Below are 24867 nucleotides of genomic sequence, written 5' to 3' on the forward strand. Positions count from 1 at the left end.
TTATAATTACTTTCACCTGTTTCATTTTACTTTATTACTATGGCTATTAATTTCTTTTTAATTATTTATCTCAATTAGAGAGCACTCCGCCTAGGGCTTCAATGAGACATCAAAATCTGTAATCACCTTATATAGGCTCCTATTTGATATCCTTTTAAACTAACAACCTTTAAATGTTGCTTTAAATTCATCTAGCTAAAAAGGCTTAATCCTGCCTAAAGTAGAATAAGAAGATCCTTGGCAACAGCACAACTATATACTCTCTTGTCCAAAAAATTTGACTCTGCAACTCCGGATTTGAATACTGCACTCAGTCAAACAAAACCACTGTAATGAACTGGACCCACCCTCCTTAGAAAGCAGAGAAGATCTGTCTGGAGAACAAAAGAGCATGTCCCTAAAATGTCATAGGCCCAATCCAAATCATGTATTACAGAGAAATTCTAGTAAATACATTTTTTTCTTTCTTGAATGTTCTGTTATTCAGTGCTATTTATGGATTGGCACCCTAGGAAACTGGCCAGCTGACTAGTCCCTTAATCCTATTTAGAACTGGTCTTGCTTTTGGTTTTCAAACATATAAGAGGAACTCTAAAATTATACTTGCAAACTGATGACAATGTATAACATGCTCCTAGATCTATGCTTAGTCCAACCACTCTATCCCAACCTTATCCCAATCCCATCCAACTAGTATTTACTGAGCACTTACTATGCTCAGTCGGTAAAGAGTCCACTTGTAACACAGGAGACCGCCTGCAATGCAGGAGATGCAGGTTCGATCCCTGGGTCAGGAAAATCCTCTGGAGAAGGAAATGGCAACCCACCCCAGTATTTTTGCCTGGGAAATCCCACGGATAGAGGAGCCTGGCAGTCTACAGTTTATGGGGTCACAAAGAGTCAAACACGACTTGGCAACTAAGAAGAAGAAAAAAAATACTGTGTGTTAGTACTCTTGTAAAAAGGGGGACACGGGGCTTCCCTGGTGGTCCAGCAGTTAAGAATCTGCCGTGTAAGGCAGGGTACATGTCAGTCTCTGGTCCGAAAAGATCCCACGTGCCCCAGAGCAACCAAGTCCCCATGTGCCACAACCATTGAGCCTGTGCTCAGAGCCTGGAAGATGCCATTACTGAAGCCCACATGCCCCAGAGCCTGTGCTTGACACCAAGAGAAGCCACCACCGTGAGGAGCTTGAGCACCACAACTAGCGAGTAGCCTCTGCTTGCTGCAACTAGAAAAAGCCTAGCAACAAAGACCGAGGGCAGCCAAAAATAAAATAAATAAAATTATTTTTTAAAAGGCGGGGGGCGGCGGGGAGGGGAGTGGGACATAGAAGTGCACAAAACAAGACTTCCCTTTATGGGGCTCTGCACCAGTAGAGGAAACAATGACTTAGTTGTGTAAGTTACATCTGTTTTCTCTTTCTCTTGGTCTGATTTCTGAAAATTTTTCTTTATCTGTCTCTATCACAGTAAGCTCCTTTTCAGAAAACTGGTGGCACCATTGAGAAGGAAAAAAAAAGAAAAATGAGATTCATGACATTAGGCTGGTACCCTATGATCAAAAGAAGATGCCAGAAATACGCATAGGCATTGTCATTGTGGAGGTATAACAGTCTGGATAAAACAGTAAAGCATTTTAGTCTCAATATAAAATGAAAACATCAATCTATAAATCAAGGTACCATTGCCAGATGTCTCAAAATCAAAATGCTTTCCTTTTGGGCCACTGCCTAGAGCTGAACCTACTGATGTAGGGATTTACTATAGTAAGTAAACGTTCTCTATTGACATAGTAGTTTTAAAGTATCTTATCTTAAAATGACATATCTAATATATTTTTTTTCCTTTCCCATTTGCTAGGAGGGAAGAGGCAGACGAAACCTCAATAAAGGGTAAAATGTGATTCGGTATCACTATACTTTGGCAAAAAAGAGTAAAATGAAGAAGAGTTTTAACAAAATAACAAGCTAGATATGCTTTAAACAACTGAATTTCCTTCTGATTGTGCTTTCTATTGTCACTATCAAGTTTGGAATATATAGTGTATATTAACATTAAAAGTCAGGTATGCTTGTGTGGAATCTATTAACTTGAGAGAAAATTACTCAAATTGAAGAAATCGCTGCTTAAAATGGATTTAGAAATACATTTTACTGAACAAAAGCAAGTGAGAAAATTAGGCTACTTTATCAGGATTAGAAAGTGCTATGAATTTTAAACACAAAGCTTCTAAAAAACAATGCAGAACATATTTGAGATTATCATACCTCAATGTCATCATAAATCTTTTTTTCCGCCAACAATTGATGATAAGTAAGTAGAGTGACTTTTTATAGTGACCTGTCTTTCATAAAAGAAGTTGTGTTAATTTTCCTGAGGGGTGTTTTTATCTCTAGATGATTGTTTCGCTGTACCTGGAGATTCACACGCTTCCCAATAGCAGATCCAGAGATGCGTGAACCTTGAAAAGCTCTGAATGGGAAGTATTTACGTGTGGAGCTCTCTGGCCAACCGTCTGGGTTATGCAGTGACCACTTACTAACTACTTACAAAGACAATGCTGCCCTCTGATCATTCACAAATCATTTTCAAGTTAAAATTCTCACTATTTTTCAACTAGTCACGCCTTCATTTTTATCTTTATTTCTTTTCCCTCAGCCACCACTAGAGACCTTGAGTCCTCAACAAAAGAGAAACAAGCTGGCAAAGGAAGAAGTAACAGAGCCTAGCAGATCTCATCCGTGGGTAAGGGCACCACTGGGATGGGTCACCACAAACTTTTGCCAAGTAATATGCACCATCAGGGTGTTAGGGTCATTCACAAATTTCCAAAAACACACAAGACAAGGAAGGAGGAGGAAGAAGAAGTCTGTGAACTGGGCAGGAAGAAAGGTTCTGACCCAGACTGTGCAAAAGTCCTAAGTAAATACAACATACCTGCCCGCTGGACCCATTCTGCGTATTAATCAGAACTCATCTAAGAAATTAAAAGATGCTTGCTCCTCGGAAGAATAGCTATGACAAACCTGCTGCTGCTGCTGCTAAGTCACTTCAGTCGTGTCCGACTCTGTGCGACCCCATAGACAGCAGCCCACCAGGCTCCCCCATCCCTGGGATTCTCCAGGCAAGAACACTGGAGTGGGCTGCCATTTCCTTCTCCAATGCATGAAAGTGAAAAGTGAAAGTGAAGTCACTCAGTCGTGTCTGACTCTGCGACCCCATAGACGGCAGCCCACCAGTATCCCCCATCCCTGGGATTCTCTAGACAGTGTATTAATAAGCAGAGACATCACTTTTTCAATAAAGGTCCATATAGTCAAAACTATGGTTTTTCCAGTAGTATGTGTGGATGTGAGTTGGACCATAAAGAAGGCTGAAAAACTGATGCTTTCAAACTGTGGTACTGGAGAAGACTCTTGAGAGTCCCTTGGACAGCAAGGAGATCAAACCAATCCATCCTAAAGGAAATCAACCCTGAATATTCATTGGAAGGACTTGATGCTGAAGCTGTAGCTCCAATACTTTGGATACCTGATACCAAGAGCTGACTCAGAAGACCCTGATACTGGGAACGACTGAGGGCAAGAGAAGAAGTGGGTAACAGAAGGATGACATGCTTGGATGGCATCACCGACTCAATGGACATGAGTTTGAGCAAACCCTGGGAGATAGTGAAGGACAGGGAAGCCTGGCGTGGTACAGTTCATGGGGTTGCAAAGAGTCAGACACAACTTATCAACTGAACAACAATAACATCTAAGATCTCCTTGAAAGTCACTTTTCTTTCAAGGCACTGACTTGCCAGTGAATAAATTCATATGCTCATGTCCTGTATTCACCTTATAGCAGAAGGGCTATACGTTCCTTTTCCAAAATTCTCAAGTAGAAATTGTATATACCCATATGGTAAGAAAGCATGTTTCAGACAAATAGCTTACACTACACACTTAACACACAGGCTTTATCTGTCTCTCACAGAACTCCCTGTTATAAAACTAATAGGTCTGATTTAAGGCTACTGGTTTTTTAGGAGATTCCCCTCCCCCCACAAACAGACTAGAAATAGTTTCTCAATACGTATAAGTTAGGTCTTCATTTACATTCCTTTTAAACCTATATTTTAAAATTTCAATACATATTTAATGTTTTTAATACTGCCTATATAATTGCCTTGAGTGTGGCATTTATTCCCTCCCTCTGAAGTACATGTTTTATCATAGATGTAATTTCTCCCAGGTATTTCAGGGGAGTTATTAAATGTCAAAATTCAAAGTGAATATATAGGTAACTTTAAAATGTAAAACCTCAGTGAAGAAAAAATTTCAGCTGTTAAGTTGATTACCAAAAATGGGAAATGGGATTCACAATGATAACCTATAAGGGAAAAAGGCATTTAGAAAACTAGGTTAGAGACAGCAAACAGTGTCAACCTATGCTACGATCCATTTACTTGTGCTTCTGTCACAAATACCATCAATTTATTCTTGAGAAAGAAGAAGGTTCTCTGGGTTGACTTGGTCCAGGTTTTTATATTTAATACATGGAAACAAAAGAACACAAAATTTTTTAAGTATGAAGCCCTACAAATTGTTGAAATATGGAATGAACAGATAAGACAGGTTTGATGGTGGCATTTTTCATTTCATAACCTTCAACTGCTTAAAGAGTAAAATCTTAAAATTTCCACTCTCCAGGGTCTGAATTTAGCCAAATATTCCATTGTTCCCTTCTTCTGCCCATGCTAGACTATCTTGGATTCTAGCTAACTCTGATGATAATATAACAACAGGAGGAGAGGGGTCTTTTATTTTGCTAAGAACTCACTAGGTGCTTGGCTTTATGTATCTGTTCTCATCTAATCTCCACAACAGCTAGGAAGACAGGTTATTCTTACTATTTCCATTTACAAATGATGAAACAAGGGATTATAGATATTGAGGAACCTAGGATAACAGTTTTTAAGTCTCATGAATGGAATTTAACACAGCTTTTTCTAAGTCAAAGTCCAGGCTTTTCACCACTGCACACTTCTGCCTTCTAAACCAGACTCATTATTGTTTTGCAAAAACATCCTCTGCCTTATCAACCTCATACCCTCCTTCTTTTCTGCCTGCCAAAATCCTACCTAGCCCAATTTAACTACTTGCTTCCATATGAAGTGGCACTGACATTGCTTTCTTCCAATTTTTAATGTAAATGTGATGACCGGAGCTCTGGCAGCCATCTTTCAACCATGAGGGAAACATCAAGCCAATAACTGAGGTACCAATCTAGACAATGATGATGAGCCAACAGCAGTAGCTGGCTACACCTCCAGACTTCTTGTTTTATGAGAAAAATAACTCCTTATTTAGTTGAGCCATCACTGTTCACTTTCGTGCTATCTGTAACTATTTGCTTTCACTCTTCTGACTTAGAAATTCAATGGTACACTACATCTGTTAATGTCTCTCTCTCTCTGCAGTCACTCTCTGCAGCCAAAGACACAAAGTATCACCCCCTACACATGCTCTGCTCTGCCTGGCTGAGATCTCAAGGAACTACCAGCTATGTCTATCTGGACCCCTAACTCTCCATCCACACTAGATGACAGGAGTCAAAGTCCAGCTAAATAAAACGTGGAAGGAAAAGGAGGAGGTGAGCAGTGATTTGAGAAAGTTGGTAGGAATTATTAGGAAAAGCTCAAAGTGCAAAGTCACTGAACATCAGAGATTTCTGGTAGAAAAGGACCTTCTGAGGACTAGCAAATGACACCTCTATAAACCAATCTGTCTAAAGAAGTTACCAAAGAAGCAGAGAAAAAGGAACCATTTTTATCAACAGACAGAAAATACTAAGAGCTCAAGAGAGTAAAATATGGAGGAAGAAACTAAAGTTGAAGTCTTTACAAGCTAAAATTGGAGGGCTTCCCTGGTGGCTCAGTGGTGAAGAATCCACCCGCCAATGCAGGCATCCTGACTTTGATCCCTGATCCAGAAAGATTCCACATGCCGCCAAGCAACTAGACTCCTGTGCCACAACTATTCAGCCTATGCTGGAGAGCTCAGGAGCCACATCTGCTTAGCCTACAAGCCACAGCTGTTGAAGTCTGCATGCATAGAGCCCATGTTCCACCTTTTGCCTTCAATCTTTCCTAGCATTAGGGTCTTTTCCAATGAGTTTACACGTCACATCAGGTGGCCAAAATATTGGAGCTTCAGCATCAGTCCTTCCAATGAATATTCAGGGTCTATTTCTCTCAAGAGTGACTGGTTGGATCTCCTTGCAGTCCAAGAGACTCTCAATGAGCCTTCTCCAACACCACAATTCAAAAGCATCAATTCTTCATTGCTCAGCCTTCTTCATGGTCCAATTCTCACATCTGTACACAACTACTGCAAAAAGAGTTCTTTTTTTTCCCCTACTTTTTATTTTATATTGGAGTATAGCCCATTAACAATGCTGTGAGAATTTCAGGTGCACAGCAGAGTGACTCAGCCATACACATATATGTATCCATTCTCCTTCAAACGGCCCTGCCATCCAGGCTGCCTAGATTCCTATTGTTTAAGTCACTCAGTGTGTGGTACTATCACAGCAGTCCTACAAAACCAATATAAGAACCTATATTTTTTTAAAAAATCACACACAGCACTATTTACAATAGTTAGAACATGGAAGCAACCCAGATGTCCATCAACAGATGAATGGATAAAGAAGTTATGGTACATATACACAATGGAATATTGATGCTATGCTATATGCTAAGTCACTTCAGTCGTGTCCAACTCTGTGCAACCCTACAGATGGCAGCCCACCAGGCTCCGCTGTCCCTGGGATTCTCCAGGCAAGAACACTGGAGTGGTTGCCATTTCCTTCTCCAATGCATGAAAGTGAAAAGTGAAAGTGAAGTTGCTCAGTCGTGTCCGACTCTTAGTGACCCCATGGACTGCAGCCTACCAGGCTCCTCCGTCCATGGGATTCAGGAATGCATTTGAGTCAGTTCTGATGAGGTGGATGAACCTAGAACCTATTATACTGAGTGAGGTGAGTCAGAAAGAGAAAGATAAATATCGTATTCTAATGCACAAATATGGAATCAAGAAAAATGGTTCTGAAGCATTTACTTAGAGGGCAGCAATGGAGAAACAGATGTAGAGAATAAACTTATGGACATGGGGAGAGGGGAGGAGAGGGTGAGATGTATGGAAAGAGTAACATGGAAACTCACGTTACCGTACACAAAATAGACAGCCAACGGGGATTTGCTGTATGGCTCAGGAAACTCAAACAGGGGTTCTGTATCAACCTAGAGGGGTGGGATGGGGAGGGAGATGGGAGGAAGGTTCAAAAGGGAGGAGATATAAGTATACCTATGGCTGATTCATGTTGAGGTTTGACAGAAAACAACAAAATTCTGTATAGAAATTATCCTTCAATAAAAAAATTTTTTAAAAAAGCATCACATGAACAGGTGATAAGGAATGCATCTATTATTATTATTACTTTTGGCTATGTTAGGTTTTGGTTGGGGCACACAGGATTAGTTGCTCTGTAGTGTATGGGATCTTAGTTCCTCCTCCAGGGATCAAACCCACATCCCTTGCATTGGAAGGCAGACCACTGGATTGCCAGGGAAGTCCCAGGAGTGGGTCTTGAACAGTTCAAAAAATGAAGTTAGGTCACTTATGTTTCAGACAAATCCAAAGTCAACTCTCCAGGCTGCTTCCCCAGGATGAAGCAGGGGACGAACAAAGAGATGAGAAAGGAGGGCACGGCCAGGAAAGCAGCCCGGGCCAAGCAGAGCATCAGATGCAGAGGAATAGAAGAGAGGAATGGACTGTCCCCTTGCCCAAGACAGGGAGAAATTTCAGGAGAGGACAAGGACATAGTTACAGGCAGGGACCGGCTAAGGAAGAAGGACTAGGAGAGAAAAGGGATATCCCAGAGGGCAGCAGGCTCTGAAGTGCAGGGGTATCCCCATGTCCTCTGCCAATGACCTTTCTGGTTCCTGGTCATGCATGAAGTCAAGGTTACATCCAATGGCTCCTACGTGGTATTTCTTTACCTATCTGGAATCTCTCTAGCAAACAGTTCAGAGCTTATAACCTTCTGGTTATAAAGTACCTAGTAACTGTTGGAAGTGAAAGTAAGTGTTGGACTGCTTCTGTCCATGGAATTCTTCAGTCAAGAATACTGATTAGCATTAGTTGCTAAGTCATTTCTCACGGACTGTGGCCTACCAGGCTCTTCTGTCCATGGGATTTTCCAGGCAAGAATACTAGAGTGGGTAGCAATTCCCTTCTTCGGGGGATCTTCCCGTCCCAGGAACTGAACCCAGGTCTCCTGCATTGCAGGCAGACTCTTTACTGTCTGAGCCACCAGGGAAGCCCATTATTCTACTTTTATTTGATTGGACCTATCTGGGGCACTAAGGAAAGGGACACTTTGTCTGAAAAGTCCACATTGGGAATTCCTTTCTAAGCTCCCAAAGCATCTGAACTCTGAACGACTCTCCAGCCAAATGCTTCCTCTCCCCCATTTCTGACCCTGGGAACAGGAGACACATCATTCCATGTTAATATTCTCCTAGTCAGACTTTCCTGGTGGTCCAGTGGTTAAGAATCCACCAGCCAACGCAGGGGACATAGGTTTGATCCCTGGTCTGGGAAGATCCCATATGCAGCAGGGAAACCATAAGCTCCAACTATTGAGCCTCACTCTGCGACTAGTGAAGCCTGCCCGCCTAGAGCCTGTAGCCTGCAACAAGAGAAGCCGCCTCAGTGAGAAGCACACACACCACGACTAGAGGGTGGCCGCCACTCACCAGAACTGGAGAAAGCCCGCACAGCAATGAAGGCCAAGTGCACACAAAAACAAAGAAATAAGTAAATATTTAAAAAAATTCTCCTATTCATGACTTCATCATCCTCTGAAGATTCTTCTTCTAATACCATTGAGTGTCTTCCTGTCTTTCCTCAGCTGTATTTTCCCCCTTACTACCTACCAACACTCTTCCTACTAATACACACAAATTCAGACCACCACCCCACCTCTGGAAATTGGTGGAGTTCAGTAATCCCTTTTGGGTGTAGAATTACTTGAACAATGTACATCCTTAAGAGAATCAAATGCGACATCACCCAAGACCACAGATGGCGGCTTCGCAATGCCTATGTCCTTTTCTTTGTTTCTGAGCCTGAATCTCTTTCCCATCTCTGTGCTGCTGCTGCTAAGTCGCTTCAGTCGTGTCCGACTCTGTGCGACCCCAGAGACGGCAGCCCACCAGGCCCCACTGTCCCTGGGATTCTCCAGGCAAAAACACTGGAGTGGGTTGCCATTTCCTCCTCCAATGCATGAAAGTGAAAAGTGAAAGTGAAGTCGCTCAGTCATGTCCGACTCTTAGCGACCCCATGGACTGCAGCCTACCAGGCTCCTCCGTCCATGGGATTTTCCAGGCAAGAGTACTGGAGTGGGGTGCCATTGCCTTCTCCCCCATCTCTGTGGGAGGTGCTTTTTTCCCTGGGTCAATTACTTGAATAAAAATCCGGAATCTTTCCAGTCTAGTTCCTTCTGGTTGAAGGAACAACCAGAAAAAGCAAAAGTGGAGAAGGGTGGGTTCAATGGAAAACTATATTCAATTGTAAAGGAGTCCCTGATCACCTCGTGGGGCTTCCCCAATGGCTCAGCAGGTAAAGAATCTGCCTGCAATGCAGGAGACACAGGAGATGCAGGTTCGATCCCTGGGTCAGAAAGATCCACTGGAGGAAATGGCAACCCACTCCAGTATTCTTGCCTGGGAAATCCCATGGACGGAGGAGCCTGGAGGGCTACAGTCCAAAGGGTCACAAAGAGTCAGACATGACTGAGCAGCTAAGCACACTGATCACCTCATGGGAGTCTGTATGGTTAAAAAACAAAGAGGGGGAAAAAAAGCAAAGAGGGAAGACAGGATTATCAGCCACGCCTGGGGGTGGGCTTATATAAGGACAGAGGATGAAAGTGAGAAATGTACTTCAAAAATAATTTCAGCAGAAAAATGTATTTAATAACCACTCAATTTAGAAAATACCATCTCTAATGAAAATGTCTCCAAGTGATAGTTTTAAGGATTTTCATTTTATATTTTTGAATGGCATTAGAATAATGAACGCTGTGAGATGAGGACACGGGAAAAAGCAGAAGAAAATCTGCTTTTTAACTAAGTTATCTCATCCGCAGTCCTATTCAGAAACTGCCACATCCATGAACACGACTAGAGATAACATTATAAACTCTGAGGTAATTTATACGCTTTTCCTTTTTATTAAAAAATAAACAGGCAAATTTTAATTATTCACTAGAATGTTAATATAAAACCAGTGTGATAGCAGCTAACATTCTACAAACAGCCTTTTGCTGGCTTCATGTGACACGGATGATCTAAATTCTTCCCCATTTCATTGACTATTCAGTGCCTCCCCCGTTGTCCCCTGCCCAATTTAGCAGCTTTGTAACACAGGAAACTTAACTTTCGATGTCCCAGCTGATGATAAATTTTTTACAAAAAGCATACTATAACACGAATTCTTAGGTCACTAGGAAAACAAAGCATCAAGATAATTCAAGTAAAAGCATGAATTTCCTTTCTGCTCCCGAACCACTGAAATAACTGTATTCGTTCTCTGTTTTGCTTTATGTGCCTTGTCTTGCTAATGTTTTCTAAACATAAAAATAACTTCTCTTTCTTTTATCTTCATAGCCTTACTCAGACTTCATTTCAAATTCTTCTCCTTGTTACAAGAACAGAAGAATAGAGGAGAAGTGGTGAGACTCCGGGGGATTGGTTCTGCAACAAGCTGGGGAGACAAATGGACAGGTTATGAGACAGGTCTAGGATCTGGGATCCTTTGCTGGAATGCCTGTACCTGGACGGACTTTCCAGATGGCTCAGTGGTAAACAATCCTCTTGCCTATGTAGGAGACATGGGTTCAATCTTTGGGTTAGGAAGATCCTCTGGAGAAGGAAATGGCAACCCTCTCCAGAATTCTTGCCTAGGAAATCCCATGGACAGAGGAGCCTGGCAGGCTACAGTCTGTGGAGTCACAAAAGAGCTGGACACAACTGAGTGACTAAACAATGACAACAACCACACCTGGACACACCTCTCCTTGAGCCACAAAATACAAAGAAACCAAATGGGAATAAAAATAACTGTGTGCATGTACAGTTGGGATGAATTCTGGATGAAAGGTAACAGAGACCCAAAACCCCCTAATGCCACTTCTGAAGATCTGGGAGCAAAAGCAGGGTACTGCACATGTACACTTGTACACAACAGCATCTAAGGGGTGAGCAAAACACCTAAGTCACCCCTCCAGCCTGACCTCTGGACACATCCCTACCCTCACCCCATATAAATAGGAACCACCTTATCCCATCTCAGAGAGGGAACAGGGAACCTGTTACTTGATTTCACTCCTCCCTTCCCCCTACTTCAGCAGTGACCCCAGTAAAGCCTTGCCTGAATTTCCTGTCTGGCCTCTAGTCAATTTCTATTGATTGAGGAAAGCCAAGGACCCTGATGGATAACAGGTGGAGGACCTTGTAACAGGAGGCAGAGGTTCAGCTTCCTGGGCCGGAAAAAGCCTTGCACTGTGTGTTGAGTTGCTTCAGACAAGTCCGACTCTTGAAGCCCTATGGACTGTGGCCCACCAGGCTCCTCTGTCCGTGGGATTCTCCCAGGCAAGAAATACTGGAGTGGGTTACCATGCCCTCCTCCAGGGGCCTTTCCCGACACAGAGATCAAACCCGAGTTTTATGTCTCCTGCATTGGCAAGTGGGTTCTTTACCACCAGTGCCATCTGAAGCCCCACCATTTGGGGGCCTTGTTTCCTCTGAACTCCCTATCCTTACAAACTGCACCATCATGAGCTGTTCTGTCCTCTTTCTCCCCTGTTTAGCAGACAACCGTTCATCAAATACTATTCATTCCACCCCTTTAGCATCCCCCTCAGCTGTCCACTTCTCTCCAGCCCCACTGCTCTGCCCAGGTTCAGCTCCTCATTCTGGTCACCAGGTTGGGACAACAGCCTCCTAACAGGTTCCTGGACTCCCCCTAAATTCACTCCCCTGAAAGTGAAATTCTGATCACTACTCCACTACTGCAGAGAGCAAAAAGGGAGGACGGGGAGTCTGGAGAAAGGGCATCTTATTGATCTTCATCCCCAGTGCCTAGCACATAGTGGAGAAAGAAATGGATGAACGAATCTGTTGATCACTCACTTCCTGGCTATAAACTGCCAAGGCTAAAAACTTTCCACAGCCGCAGACAGGAATGCAAATTCTATAGCAGAGCCATAAGCCTCAGGCTGCTTACTCGCTTAATCCACTCGCTTGCCACGTCTCCATCCTAATCATATCAGTATTCTCACCATGGTATGCTCTTCACAGCTCCAGGTATAAAAGGGCATGAGCTTCTTTTGCCTGAGATGTCCCTCCTCCTCTGCACCTAATGACTCCTCCACGCAGGTCACTTGCTTTGTGAATCCTTCTGTGAGACCTCAGAGTGAGGCATGTTCCTGAAGCCCCAGAGTAAGTGTACCCACAGCTCCTACCATTCCCAATAGGGAAAATCATAAACCCCATTTTTTCACCTCCTCACCAGACTGAGAGACACTCAGCATTTAAAGGGAAGGCGCTACTTCTTATTTTTCTCTCCCCTCTCTCTTGTCATCTCCTTTTCCAATGCCCAGAATGTTGTTGCTGTTTTATTAATAGTAGAGTTGTGTGTGACTCCTGAGACCCCATGGACTGTGGCCCTCCATGCCCAGAACAGCAGTTGATAAACATTAGATGCTCATAAAATACCTGCTGGATGAGCCTGTTCAAGGGAAACAAATACCCTAGGTATTAGGAGGACAGAAAGTCTCACCTTTCTCTTCCCACCAGTCTCTCCTCCAGCCCCTCTGTCTTCACCCCATCCCTTTTACCACCCCTCACTCTCTCATTTCCTTCCACTCCCCAGCACAGCTCGGACCTGGGCGGGGAGTCCCCATTCAAGTCCTAAATCTCATACCTTGCAGATCAAGGGAAGAGGGACCTCAATATTATCAAGGCAGCAAAAAAGGATGAAAAATGTTCATAGAGACCTAGTTAGAAATACAAATTCAGGGCCTTCCATAAAACACTGTTATGTGTTGGTTAGGACCTACAGAACTGCTGTTGCAGTGGGAAATTTCAGTTACTCTGTCGGCTACATTCAGGGCTGGCACGGAGATCAAGTAACAATTCACGATCTTGTTCTACAGGAATACTGGTTCAGAGTTCCCAACGAGCCTTCTGTAAGGTAACTAACTACTGGAACAGTCAGCTTGTTCACTGTGGACTGTCTTTGCTAAAGGCTTTTCCGCTTGAATTTGTAATTCTCTCCCTGAATAATTTCTAAACTACTAAGATGAGTGGAAAGGACTCTTGTCTTATCATCAAGAAACCTATATTCCAGATCAAAGGCCTCATTCCTGCCTACATAGTAGACACACGAAGGGAGTTTTTTAAAGTACTCATTCAAATGCCCCCATTCAAGATGGTTAACATCAGAATCTCTGGATGGTAGGATCTTTTCAACAGTTTATGGAAGAAGCTCTTCAGGAAATTCTAATTTGCAAACTGGGTGGAGAACCTAGACTGTGTTTTGACTCATTTGTTCTGGGGTAATTTCCTCATGAATCTGACTTGTCTGAATCTTGGTTTTCTTACCTAATAAAATGAAAGCTTTGAAATGAACAAAAGTTTCTCTATATCCTATAAGTTTCTCTTATTCTTTCCAGTTTTCAAAACATTTGGAATTTTTATGAGTTAATTTTTGAACGTTTAGTTGCTCTATTCCTCTTGGCTTATCTGACGACGTACAAATCAAGAAAAAACAGACAGAAATCTGCAAAGACCTTTTAGTAACTGAGACAGAAGGAGTTGCAGGCAACATTCCAATTTGAAAAGTATTCTTCCCACATACTTAACTAGTTCCTGGGAAGACAAAAGTTACATGTACAATTACTTAATTTTACAGGTTTTTTAGAGCCATTAAATTAAAACTTTTAAAAAGGAAAAGAAAAAAATCCCCACACTATATTTCACTCCCTCAGATATATAGCTTTATCATTCTAACAATGCCTTTTTTTGCATAAGCTTCCATTAAAGCCATGACTGCAGAGTAAGCTGATGATTTCAATGATGCCCCCTCACTCCCGAAGTCTTTTTTATTCAGTAGCTTACTGAGAAATTTAACACACAGGGTCCCTAATTTCTTTATTCTAAGGACAGCAATATAACCTTTGTCTTGCTTTGACCAATTTTTCTCTTAGTTAACACATCTTTCCAAGTTTAAAAAAATATTTTTTTCATTGATTTGGATTATAAAGTAAACCGAGAAACCTGCAAATATTTTGTGAAAAACAAATAAAGAAATATTCACCCTTGCAGAAGAAAAGAGAACACAGGAGAATCGCTTGCTCCATTTTATAATATTATGGTACACTGTGTAGTCTCATGTCAGTATTTATTATCAGTCATTTAGTTTATGATAGAGAATAACTTTTGATTACTGATGCTTGTAGTATTACTCACTCTGTCTTGGACTGTTTGAAGATCTGTATTTTTATTACAAAGTCCAATAAAAATAAAGTGAAAAACCCATAGGTCCCAAAACTGATTCCTGGCTAGTGCTGTATGTCACTCCTTTCCAATCTAAAAAGTATTTCCTTCTACTGTTAGTCTCTGTCTCTCGCTCATAAGCAAATTTATCTCCTAATGCTTCATTCTTTATTTTAGCCATTAATCTCCTATTGAGAACCTTACCAAATGCTTTTTGCAGATAAAAATATTTAATATCTACTAGATTTCCCCTATCCACAAAGCCATCCAACACTGCTTAGAGGGGAAAAATCAATCTTTTGTACCTGAATTTAAGTTTGCTGGTTTGACTCAATGTATTTTTCTCAAAACTTCTTCAGGTCTTTACAGGAAACAAGAGAACCATAGGGCAAGAACGCTGCTTCTCTTTGTTATGGGTTCAATTGTGCTCCCTAAAAAGGCATGTTGAAGTTCCAATCCCCAGAACCTCAGAAAGTGACCTATTTGAAAATACTGTCATTTCAATTGCAACCAGTTAGGTAAAAATAAAGTCTTACTATGTAAACTGGGCTATTACATGATGGATGTCCTTAGAAGAGACAGAAATGCACAGGAAGATGACCATGTGACAAAGGAGGCAGAGATGAGAGTAACTCATCTATTAATATAAGCCAAGGCTTCTCTGGTGGCTCAGACAGTAAAGAATTTATCTGCAATACAGGAGACTCAGGTTCGATCCTTGGGTCAGGAAGATCCCCGGAGAAGGGAATGGCTACCCACTCCAGTATTCTTGCCTAGAGGAATCCTTGGACAGAAGAGCTTGGCCAGCTATATATAGTCCATGGGGTCACAAAGAGCTGGACACGACTGAATGACTAATACACACACACAAAGCATCCCAAGTATTGCCAGCAAACAACAGAAGCTTTCTAGCAAGAAAGGATTCTCTGCTACAGATTTCAGAAGGAGAGGGCCCTGTGGACACAGCCTTAATTTCAGACTTCTGCCCTCCAGAACTGTGAGAAGAAACATCCGTTGTTCTAAAGTACCCAGTTCTTGGTACTTTCTTAGGGTACAGTTTAGAAAACCAATACCCTCCCTCTTTTCCCATTAATCCCGTATTTGCAGGCCCTGTCTATCCTGGATTTAAGTCTACCCAGAAATTTCATACATACACAACCTGTGTGTATGTGTGCAGGCATGTAAAATATTTTTCTCCTTTAGTATCAGGCTCAACACTGAAGAATCACATTTAACACTTAGAGCCAAAGGATCATATTTAACATTTAGATTCAAAGGATCATATACAATGTTTCTTCTTTCAGGATCATATTTACCTCCAAAGCAGAAAGTACCCCAATGGTCGCTGAGTATCACGTATCTAATACTGGCTCCAATGGGCTGTCATCCCAGCTGGTTCTTTGAATACCTCCTACTTCCTGACGTGGCCATGCAAATTCCAGAAAACTTGGACTTTATCAAAACTCTGCTTTATACTGGGCTGAAATCCATCTTTCTATATCTTCTAAAAGTAAGGTGCCAGTCCTCTGTCCTTGGGTAATAGACAACAATCATGTCTTTTCTTGCCTTGTTGTGTATGCTGCTGCTGCTGCTAAGTCACTTCAGTCATGTCTGACTCTGTGTGACCCCACAGATGGCAGCCCACCAGGCTCCCCCGTCCCTGGGATTTTCCAGGCAAGAACACTGGAATGGGTTGCCATTTCCTTCTTCAATGCATTACAGTGAAAAGTGAAAGTGAAGTTGCTCAGTCTTGTCTGACTCTTCATGACCCTATGGACTGCAGCCTACCAGGCTCCTCTGTCCATGGGATTTTCCAGGCAAGAGTACTGGAGTGGGTTGCCATTGCCTTCTCCACTTGTTGTGTATATGCGTGCATAAAAGCATGTGAACACAATATCACAACCCCAATGCTCACATTCTTCCCAAATAAGATGTCCCCTTTCCTTTCAATCACTCTGCATGAGGATGTTTCAACTTCCCTCATCCCATGCTCGGCCATCCTTCTACACATGCTCCAGTACCATTTCCATCCTCACACCCTTTCATCGTATCTCTCTGCTCCTTCATTCTCATACGGCCCTCAGCCTTGACCTCTCTCCTCATCCTTCCTCAGGTAGACAAGAAAAAGGTCTACTTCAACTTCTGCCTGTGAGCTGCTCCCTGGGCACCCCCAAGGAAGAGAATCTAAAACGAAGCTAGAACCTTGTACAGAACCAAAGTGGCCGTTGATATTCATGACCTGCACATGCATCATCACAGGACCATCAGCAGAGCAGGCAGATACAGTGGAAGCTACTTGAGCTCAGGGTTCTCTTGCAATCTTCCCTTTCATTTCAACAAGGATTTGCTGTGGGTCTATCATGGGTGGGGCTCTGGGTTTGCCCTCACATGACTCCTTCATGTGTACCATCGTCTAGGGGATTCCTTGGTGGCTCAGATGGTAAGGATCTGCCTGCAATGCAGGAAACCCTGGTTTGATCCCTGGGTTGGAAAGATCCCTTGGAGAAGAAAATGGCAACCCACTCAAGTATTCTTGCCTGAATAATCCCATGGACAGAAGAGTCTGGTGGGTTACAGTCCATGAGGTCAAAAAGAGTCAAACACAACTGAGCAACTAACTCACTCACTTACCCCCTAGAGTTTTTCTCCAAACATTCTCTCTCTATTGTCTTATTTTTCTTGTCCTCCATAGAAAAGTACCGTTCAACATATAAATCTCATTCAGGGACTCGAGAAATACCTCTGGGCCTCCAAAGGTCAAACGTAGCTTAAACTTATCTTTCATAATCTAGATTGATGGCGGGACAGAGAGCAGGATGATGCAGTGACTAAAGTATGGAATCTGGGGTTGAGTCCTTCAGAACTCTGCTCTGTCCTCCATGTGTGGCCTCAGTCTAGTTACCTAACCTCCAAGCCTCAGGTCTCCAAGCCACTCAATGCTGAGAAGGTACCTCCCCTACTTTGCTTTAGGACAACTGCAAAAAGAATTTGGTGAACTACTCCACAAGATTTATTAACCTTTGCTCATGAAATGATTCAACAAATATGTACGGTGGTGGTTTAGTTGCTAAGTCATGTCTGCCTCTTATGACCCCATGGACTAAAGCCTGCCAGGCTCCTCTGTCCATGGGATTTCCCAGGCAAGAATACTGGAGTGGGCTGCCATTTCCTCCTCCAGGGGATCTTCCCAACTGACCCAGGGATCAAACCCACATCTCTTGCACTGTAGACAGATTATTTACCACTGAGCCACCAGGGAAACCCCAAATATGTATATCAAGTATCTCCCCAATGCAAAGGACTAAGGGGCCCATTCGAGGATTTCAATTCCACAGCATTTATGAGTTTGCTAATAGATGAGTAACTGGCACAGATACCATATGACAAATAACAAAAATCAACATGTTAGGAAATAAAGACAAATGAATAACAATCTCAGAGACACAAGCAACCACCTATGGGTCTCACCTCCAAGTCATAAACCAGAATTCCACTAAGAAAAAAAAAAATCCCTACTTCTTCTGCTGAGAAAAATATAGATCTCTTTTAAAAAATGAGTTTTATATGTGTTGTTTACAATTGTATATTTTGATGTCCTTGTACCTGATGACCTATCCCATAAAGAAGCATTTTCTAGGCACTGACTATGTGCAAGTCTTTCTGCCGGGGGGATTTCTCTTAGCAAGCCAGGTCTGTAAAAGGCAGTTATACGCTTTTGGAATAAGGTGGGTTACTTTTTTTTTTAATTTCACATAGTAAAATTTTACACAGACTAGTATACACCACATAAAAAACTAAGCTTGGAAGCTATTCCTTCCCTGCCCCTCCTCCCTAGAAGTCTAGCCATGAGGAGGCACAGAAAATGCTTTATGCTTAAATAGACTTAACCTGTTTTAAAAAATGACATGCATGGACCAAAATGCACCATCAGGAGTTCCTGCCCTGCTGGGAGGCCAGCAAACATGGAAAGTCCTCTCTTCTGCGGAGTTTTTTATTTTACACTCACAAAGGATGGGGAGGGTATGGGTGGGCTAAGGTAAACGTTCTGAAATTTTTGCTTGGGGCCTTGAATAAGATGGCAAGTTAATTAGTTTTTACTCTATAAATGGTTTAATTTTCAGGGCTGGTTTAAGGAACTGTAAATAAATCTACACTTTAAAATCTTTACTTTTTAATCTAATACCCATGTGTATTCTTATACTTTCCACAGTGATAAACTTTCAACTGAAGCAAACTTTTTCATAAATTAAATGCTTTTCCTATGAAAGGCAAGATCTTATTTAAAAAAAAAAAAAACAGGCTGGAACACCACAGGGGTCTGGACGTGCCATCTGGATCAATACTCCTTCAGGATACAAAGATTTGCAGCCTAAGATGAAGGACTCAGTGTGACTTATGACAGTCTTTGGAAAAATAAATCTATACTGTCATTTATACTAGGATTGACTCATATTTAAATTTTTTTTAACTTTTAAAAAAGTCTTAGATGTTAATTTGCTATTAATCACAGCATTTTTTTTTTTTTTAGGGTTTTGGTTTCCTTCAGTCACAGCAAATTTCCCACTGTTTTCTCCCTTTTTTATTTATTTAATGGCTTCCCTTCTATTTTCTTCTCTTTTTCTCAGCTTCATCTCATTGTTTCTGTATTACTTTGATCTTATTGGGTTGCATTTCGAGTATTCCCTCCCCTGGTTCCTACTTTTTTCATTTTTGATTTCCTATACGTTACAAAATCCCAGCCAAGTTCAAAACTCATTTCGCATTCCCTTCAAGGTCTGCTTTTCTCAAGCCCCATATTTTTATGTTTGTACTCTTCCCACAGATCTTCATCAGCAATTCAAACCTGATGACATTATGATTGCATCTTTAGTGCTTTTCTACTCCAGCCTTATTTATCATGCCTGCATTATTTCCAAAGATAAGGTCTAGCATAACTTCAGAGCAGAGCTTGTTAGCTGTTGCGTGTGTGTGAACAGTCCAGGCTACTGAAAGATAAAGCCACATGCCTACAATCTGGCGTTATTCTTAATGTGTGCATTTGCTGGGCGGAAATCCCTGAGCAGTAGATGACCTGCTTTCGACTTCTCTTTTCTATAAGCATGTTTCCCTTTCTATCTTACTTCCTATCACCTTGTTCTTGGATTGTTTGATGAAAAAAATATGGTGCTCGTTTCTCTTCCCTGATTATATTCCCTTCAAACTGTTTACTCCTACTTCACCGTCTTCTTTTTTTGTATTTCTCTCACCACATTTCCACTAATGTAAAAGTAAGATCCATTTTCTCTTTTTTTTGAAATATTTTATTTTAATTAATTACTTTATTTATTTATTTGGCAGCCTCGGGTCTTAGCTGCAACACACAGGATCTTTGTTGCATCACATGAGACCTTTCATCACAGTAAACGGACTCTCTAGTTGGCAGCACAAGGGCTCAGTAGTTGTGAAAGCGCTTAGTTGCCCCATGGCATTCAGGATCGTAGTTCCCTAACCAGGGATTGAACCCGAGTCCCCTGCACTGCAAGGTGAATTATTAACCACTGGACCACCAGGGAAGTCCCAAGATCCATTTCACTGATGAAAAAGTCAAGGCAAAACGTTTTTTCCTTGGTCCTTTCCTTGTCTCTGGAACTATCTGAGAATCCTAAGAAACCCTTTAGACATCATACCACACGCTTGGATTGCTCAAGCTGTGCTTTGTATACATAATCTCCTTGCCAAAGTTATATTTTTTTCTAACTTTTTGTTCAATTAAAATAGGAATTTGTGGCTTCCGGTCCGGTACTGGCGTCTTTGCTGAGGGTCACATTGAGCTTCCAGCGACTTCAGGGGCATCTTTAGGAGTCAGCACTATGGCAGAAGACATCAAGACCAAAATCAAGAACTACCAAACTGCTCCTTTTGACAGCCGCTTCCCCAACCAGAACCAGCCCAGGAACTGCTGGCAGAACTACCTGGACTTCCACCGCTGTGAGAAGGCAATGACCGCTAAAGGAGGTGATGTCTCCGTGTGTGAATGGTACCGGCGTGTGTACAAGTCCCTCTGCCCCATATCCTGGGTGTCAACTTGGGACGATCCCCGGGCAGAAGGCACGTTTCCTGGGAAGATCTGAACTGGCTCCATCCCACCTCCTCTGTCCTCTGTCCTTCTCCCCAGGGTGGTGAAGGGGGACCGGGGTACATGGTGATCCCCACCCTGGGATCCTGACTCATGGTATAACTAATAATAAATGCTCGTTGGAAACGTGAAAAAAAAAAAAATAGGAATTTGCTCTAAAAACCACATGTCCAAACTCCTCAAAGTTGTGACACATCAGGAAAGAGGAACTAGATCTAATCTAATCTCATTTCATTTTGCCTGTTTTCACTTTTCTTTATCTCTGTCTTTCTCATTGATTCATTTGTATATTCCACAATATTTCCTTAGGCTGTCCTAGATGTCAGACATGGTAGCAATCACAGAAGAATACCGATAAGTAAGATAAGAACCTCGTTGGCCTCAAGGAGGTTCATAGTTTTATACATACACACAGACACACACACACACACACAATGTATATATAACTATATATATATATACACACACACACACATACCCCTAACAGGTAAAACAACTGATGATGATACTATATGATAAATGCTACTGGTATTTATAATTATCCAAGGAGGAGGATAGTATGAACAATTAGTTTTGCCTTTAAAAGATCATAGAGAAATCTGACAGAGTATGAAAATTTCACTTAAATCTTTAAAAATGGCTATCAGGAGGGGAGAAGGCTACTACAGACAGAGGAAATGATGTAAAGAAGACAGAAATACCTGGGATATTTACAAATAGCAATAATGACCACACAAAACAGCAGTAAAGATAACCTTTTTTATTTTTCTTTTAAATAGAGGGGTCTTATTTATTTATTTGTTTGCTTTTACTAATTTCTTAGTTGCAGCATGCAGGATCTTTAGTTGGGGCACATGGGATCTAGTTCCCTGACTAGGGATTGAATCTGGGCCCCCTGCATTGGGAGTGCAGCATCTGAGCCACTGGAGCACCAGGGAAGTCCCTACATTAAAGATACCCTTTTAACTGATTTAATTTAATTCTTATTTTACCATAGAAGAATACCTACCTCGCAGAGTTATTATAAAGATTAAATATAAATAAAACCCTTAAAGAGTACCTGTCACAGAGTAAATGCTCAAGAAATGCTACCTATCATTATTGTTATATTACAGATTATATCACATATATTTCATCTATTCAAAATATTTTTTTTTTTTTTTTTGGTTCTTGGATCTTTGTGGACCACTGTGGCTGCTGAAATAGTGATCTCACACATGGCTGAAGAGCTGAGGTGGCTGCTACAGCTTTCATCATGGAAGAATTGGAAATAATGACAATGATATCTAAAAAGTATACCATAAAAAGACACATCTAATTATGATTCTCAATGAATCAGATTTTTTTTTTTATAACTTTCTTTTTTAAGACAGAGTCAAAAGCTGGCAAAACAAGCTCATATGTAAGATTCATTAAACAATTCTACTCATACAATAAGCTTTAGGATCAGTACAGAATAGAGTCCAGCTGTTTCTTTTATCTCCTACAGCTATACCAGGGCTTCCCTGGTGGCTCAGTGGCCAAGAATCCATCTGCAATGTAGGAGCCTCAAGAGACACGAGTTTGATCCCTGGGTTGGGAAGATCCTCCAAAGAAGGATTCTTGCCTGGAGAACCACAGGGACAGAGGAGGTTGGCGGGCTAATGTCTATGGGGTCGCAAAGAGTTGGACATGACTGAAGTGACTTAGCACACACAGCTACACCAAAATCACATGTGTTACTCCATTTGAACTGATAATTAAATGAATTTATTTGTTCAAGGGTCACAAATTCTGTAAGACAGAATAAGAGTCCAAGTCTTCTAACTCCCATGACCATGGCTCCTTCCCCTAAAACATTCTGAAAGATTCCTCAGTGTTAGTTCCTCAGTCATGCCCGACTCTTTGCAACCCATGGACTGCAACCCAGGCTCCTCTGTCCATGGAATTTTCCAAGCAAGGATACTGGAGTGGTTTACCATTTCCTTCTCCAGGGGATCTTCCCGACCCAGGGATCAAACCTGGGTGTCCTACACTGCAGGCAGATTCTTTACCAACTGAGCTACCAGGGAAGCCCTAGATTAAACCAAAAACTAGGCTACTAATCACTTAGTTGACCAAAAATGTACACACACTCTGGATAACCAAGTGTTTGCTTACAGTGATGTATAACACCAGACTAACATAGTTATATATATTTTTACCTCTCTCTCTTTAGAGAACTGGGTTTATAATAATAGAAATGGTTATCAAAATTATAAGATAAAAATTATTATGAATGTAAATGACAAACTTCTTTCAAGATTTTTAATGCTAAATTGATGGGAAAACAAGAGCCATGAAGAATTCTAGCCATGATAGAATACATGTTATGAGACTTGCCCTCCTGCTAGAAATAGTTATATAAATAACTGTACAACTGAACAAAATATATAAGGCAACTATTTTTAGGCATTGGGAAACTGGCAGCTCAAGATAAAGACCTTAAGGTAATTCAGATATACAAACGAGCAGATAAGGACTTTTAATCAGCTATTACAAATATGTTCAAGAATTTTAAAGAAAATATGATCTCAATGAATGAAAAAAATTGGAAAAGACTAGAAAAATTAAAATTCTAAAAAATAACAAATGGATCCTAAAACTAAAAATGTTCATCAGCACAAATTTCAGTGGATGGGCATAAAAGTAAATTTAAGGCAGAAAATAAAGGTCAATGAACTTGAAGAAAGATCCATGTATATTAGCCATTCAGAAAAAGGGGGCTGGAGGTTTGAGGGGAGATTAAAATTGAAGTTAACAGGCCCCAGGAAGCTGTGGACAATATCTAACACTCAGGAACTTGGGTCCCAGAAGGAAAAAAAGACTGCGGAAGAAAATATATTTGAAAAAATATTTTTTTAAATGTCTAAAACAACAACCTACAAATCCAAGAAGCTCAATAAACTCCAAGGAAGGATGAATATGAAGAAAACCACACTTAGGCACATCATAGTCAAATTAGTGAAAAATAAAGAGAAATATTTGTGGCCACAGCCAGAGTAAAATGAAACATTACTTACAGGAAAACAGGAAGAAACAGAATTCCAAGAAATGGAATGAAAAGGTTAATACCGAAATAGAAATAAAACTGTAACGTAAAATTCTATATTCAGCAAACCACCCTTGAAACATGGAGGTGAAGAAAGACATTTTCCAATGAACAAAATCTGAGAGAACTAATTACCAGCAGACTACAGGAAGAATAAGAGATAAAGAAATGACATGCAAAAGACTGGTTTTACCTAGGTTTCTTCTTTTAATTTTCTTAAAAGACAAATGACTATTAAAAATCACATCACTTTGAGGAGGGGTTTATAAACAGGTAGAAGAAGAATAGTAAAATAATTCTGGGGACTAATGAGGGTGTAAATGGAACTGCTCTAAGGTTTTTATATTTGTGACAAATGAAGTGTAAAGAGGAATATAGGTATGCCTCATTTTATTGTGCTTTGCATTATTACACTTTACAGATACTGCATTTTCTATAAATTGAAGGTTTGCGGCAACCCTTCATCAAGTAAGTCTATCAGTACCACTTCAAGTCTCTGTGCCATGTTTTGGTAATTCTTGAAATGTTTCAAAAGTGTTCATTACTATTATATTTGTTATGGTGATCAGTGATCAGAAATCTTTGATATTAATAAATTCATAGAACAAGTAGACCAAAATAAAATGAAACAAAATCAGATCTAAAAAATGTGACCAACCAACTTGAGTTAATTGACATTTACAGAACATTACGACTGACATTGGCAAAGAAATGACACTTTTTTCAGTGCACTTGAAGCAGATACTTAAATATACCATAAAATGGGGTATAAAATAAATCTCATTAATTACAAAAGGCAAAAGATTCTTAAAATGGGTATTCTCTGAGCATAAAAGAATTTTAAATTTTAAGTCAGTAATAATGATATCCATAGAAACATAAAATATTTGGAAATTAAACATTTCATACTAAATAACACTCCAATAACATTCTAAACAACTAGAAAAATTAGAAAACATTTTTAACTGAATGATAAAGCAAAAAAAGCAAAATATTGGTTCTTCGAAAAGAGTAATAAAACTGGCAGATCCCTAGCAAGACTATATTTTCTACCAAAACAAAACGAAGA

General features: G+C 40.8%; 2 protein-coding genes across 3 annotated transcripts in view; one reads left to right on the forward strand and one right to left on the reverse strand.

Moving 5' to 3' along the window:
• Positions 1-24867, reverse strand: part of DERA (deoxyribose-phosphate aldolase) — a 118983-nt gene that overhangs the window by 28055 nt on the left and 66061 nt on the right. The window lies entirely within an intron of this gene.
• LOC109559616 (cytochrome c oxidase subunit 6B1) lies at positions 20358-20871 on the forward strand. Its single transcript, XM_019961495.2, has one exon. It carries the CDS (start codon positions 20463-20465, stop codon positions 20721-20723), a length of 261 nt encoding a protein of 86 aa, XP_019817054.2. The 5' UTR covers positions 20358-20462; the 3' UTR covers positions 20724-20871.

This window comes from Bos indicus, chromosome 5, assembly GCF_029378745.1.
Source record: "Bos indicus isolate NIAB-ARS_2022 breed Sahiwal x Tharparkar chromosome 5, NIAB-ARS_B.indTharparkar_mat_pri_1.0, whole genome shotgun sequence".
Classification (NCBI taxonomy): Eukaryota; Metazoa; Chordata; class Mammalia; order Artiodactyla; family Bovidae; genus Bos; species Bos indicus.

Bases quoted from the DNA above. Each gene is read 5' to 3' on its own strand.
- LOC109559616 (XM_019961495.2), top strand. From the start codon at position 20,463: ATGGCAGAAGACATCAAGACCAAAATCAAGAACTACCAAACTGCTCCT.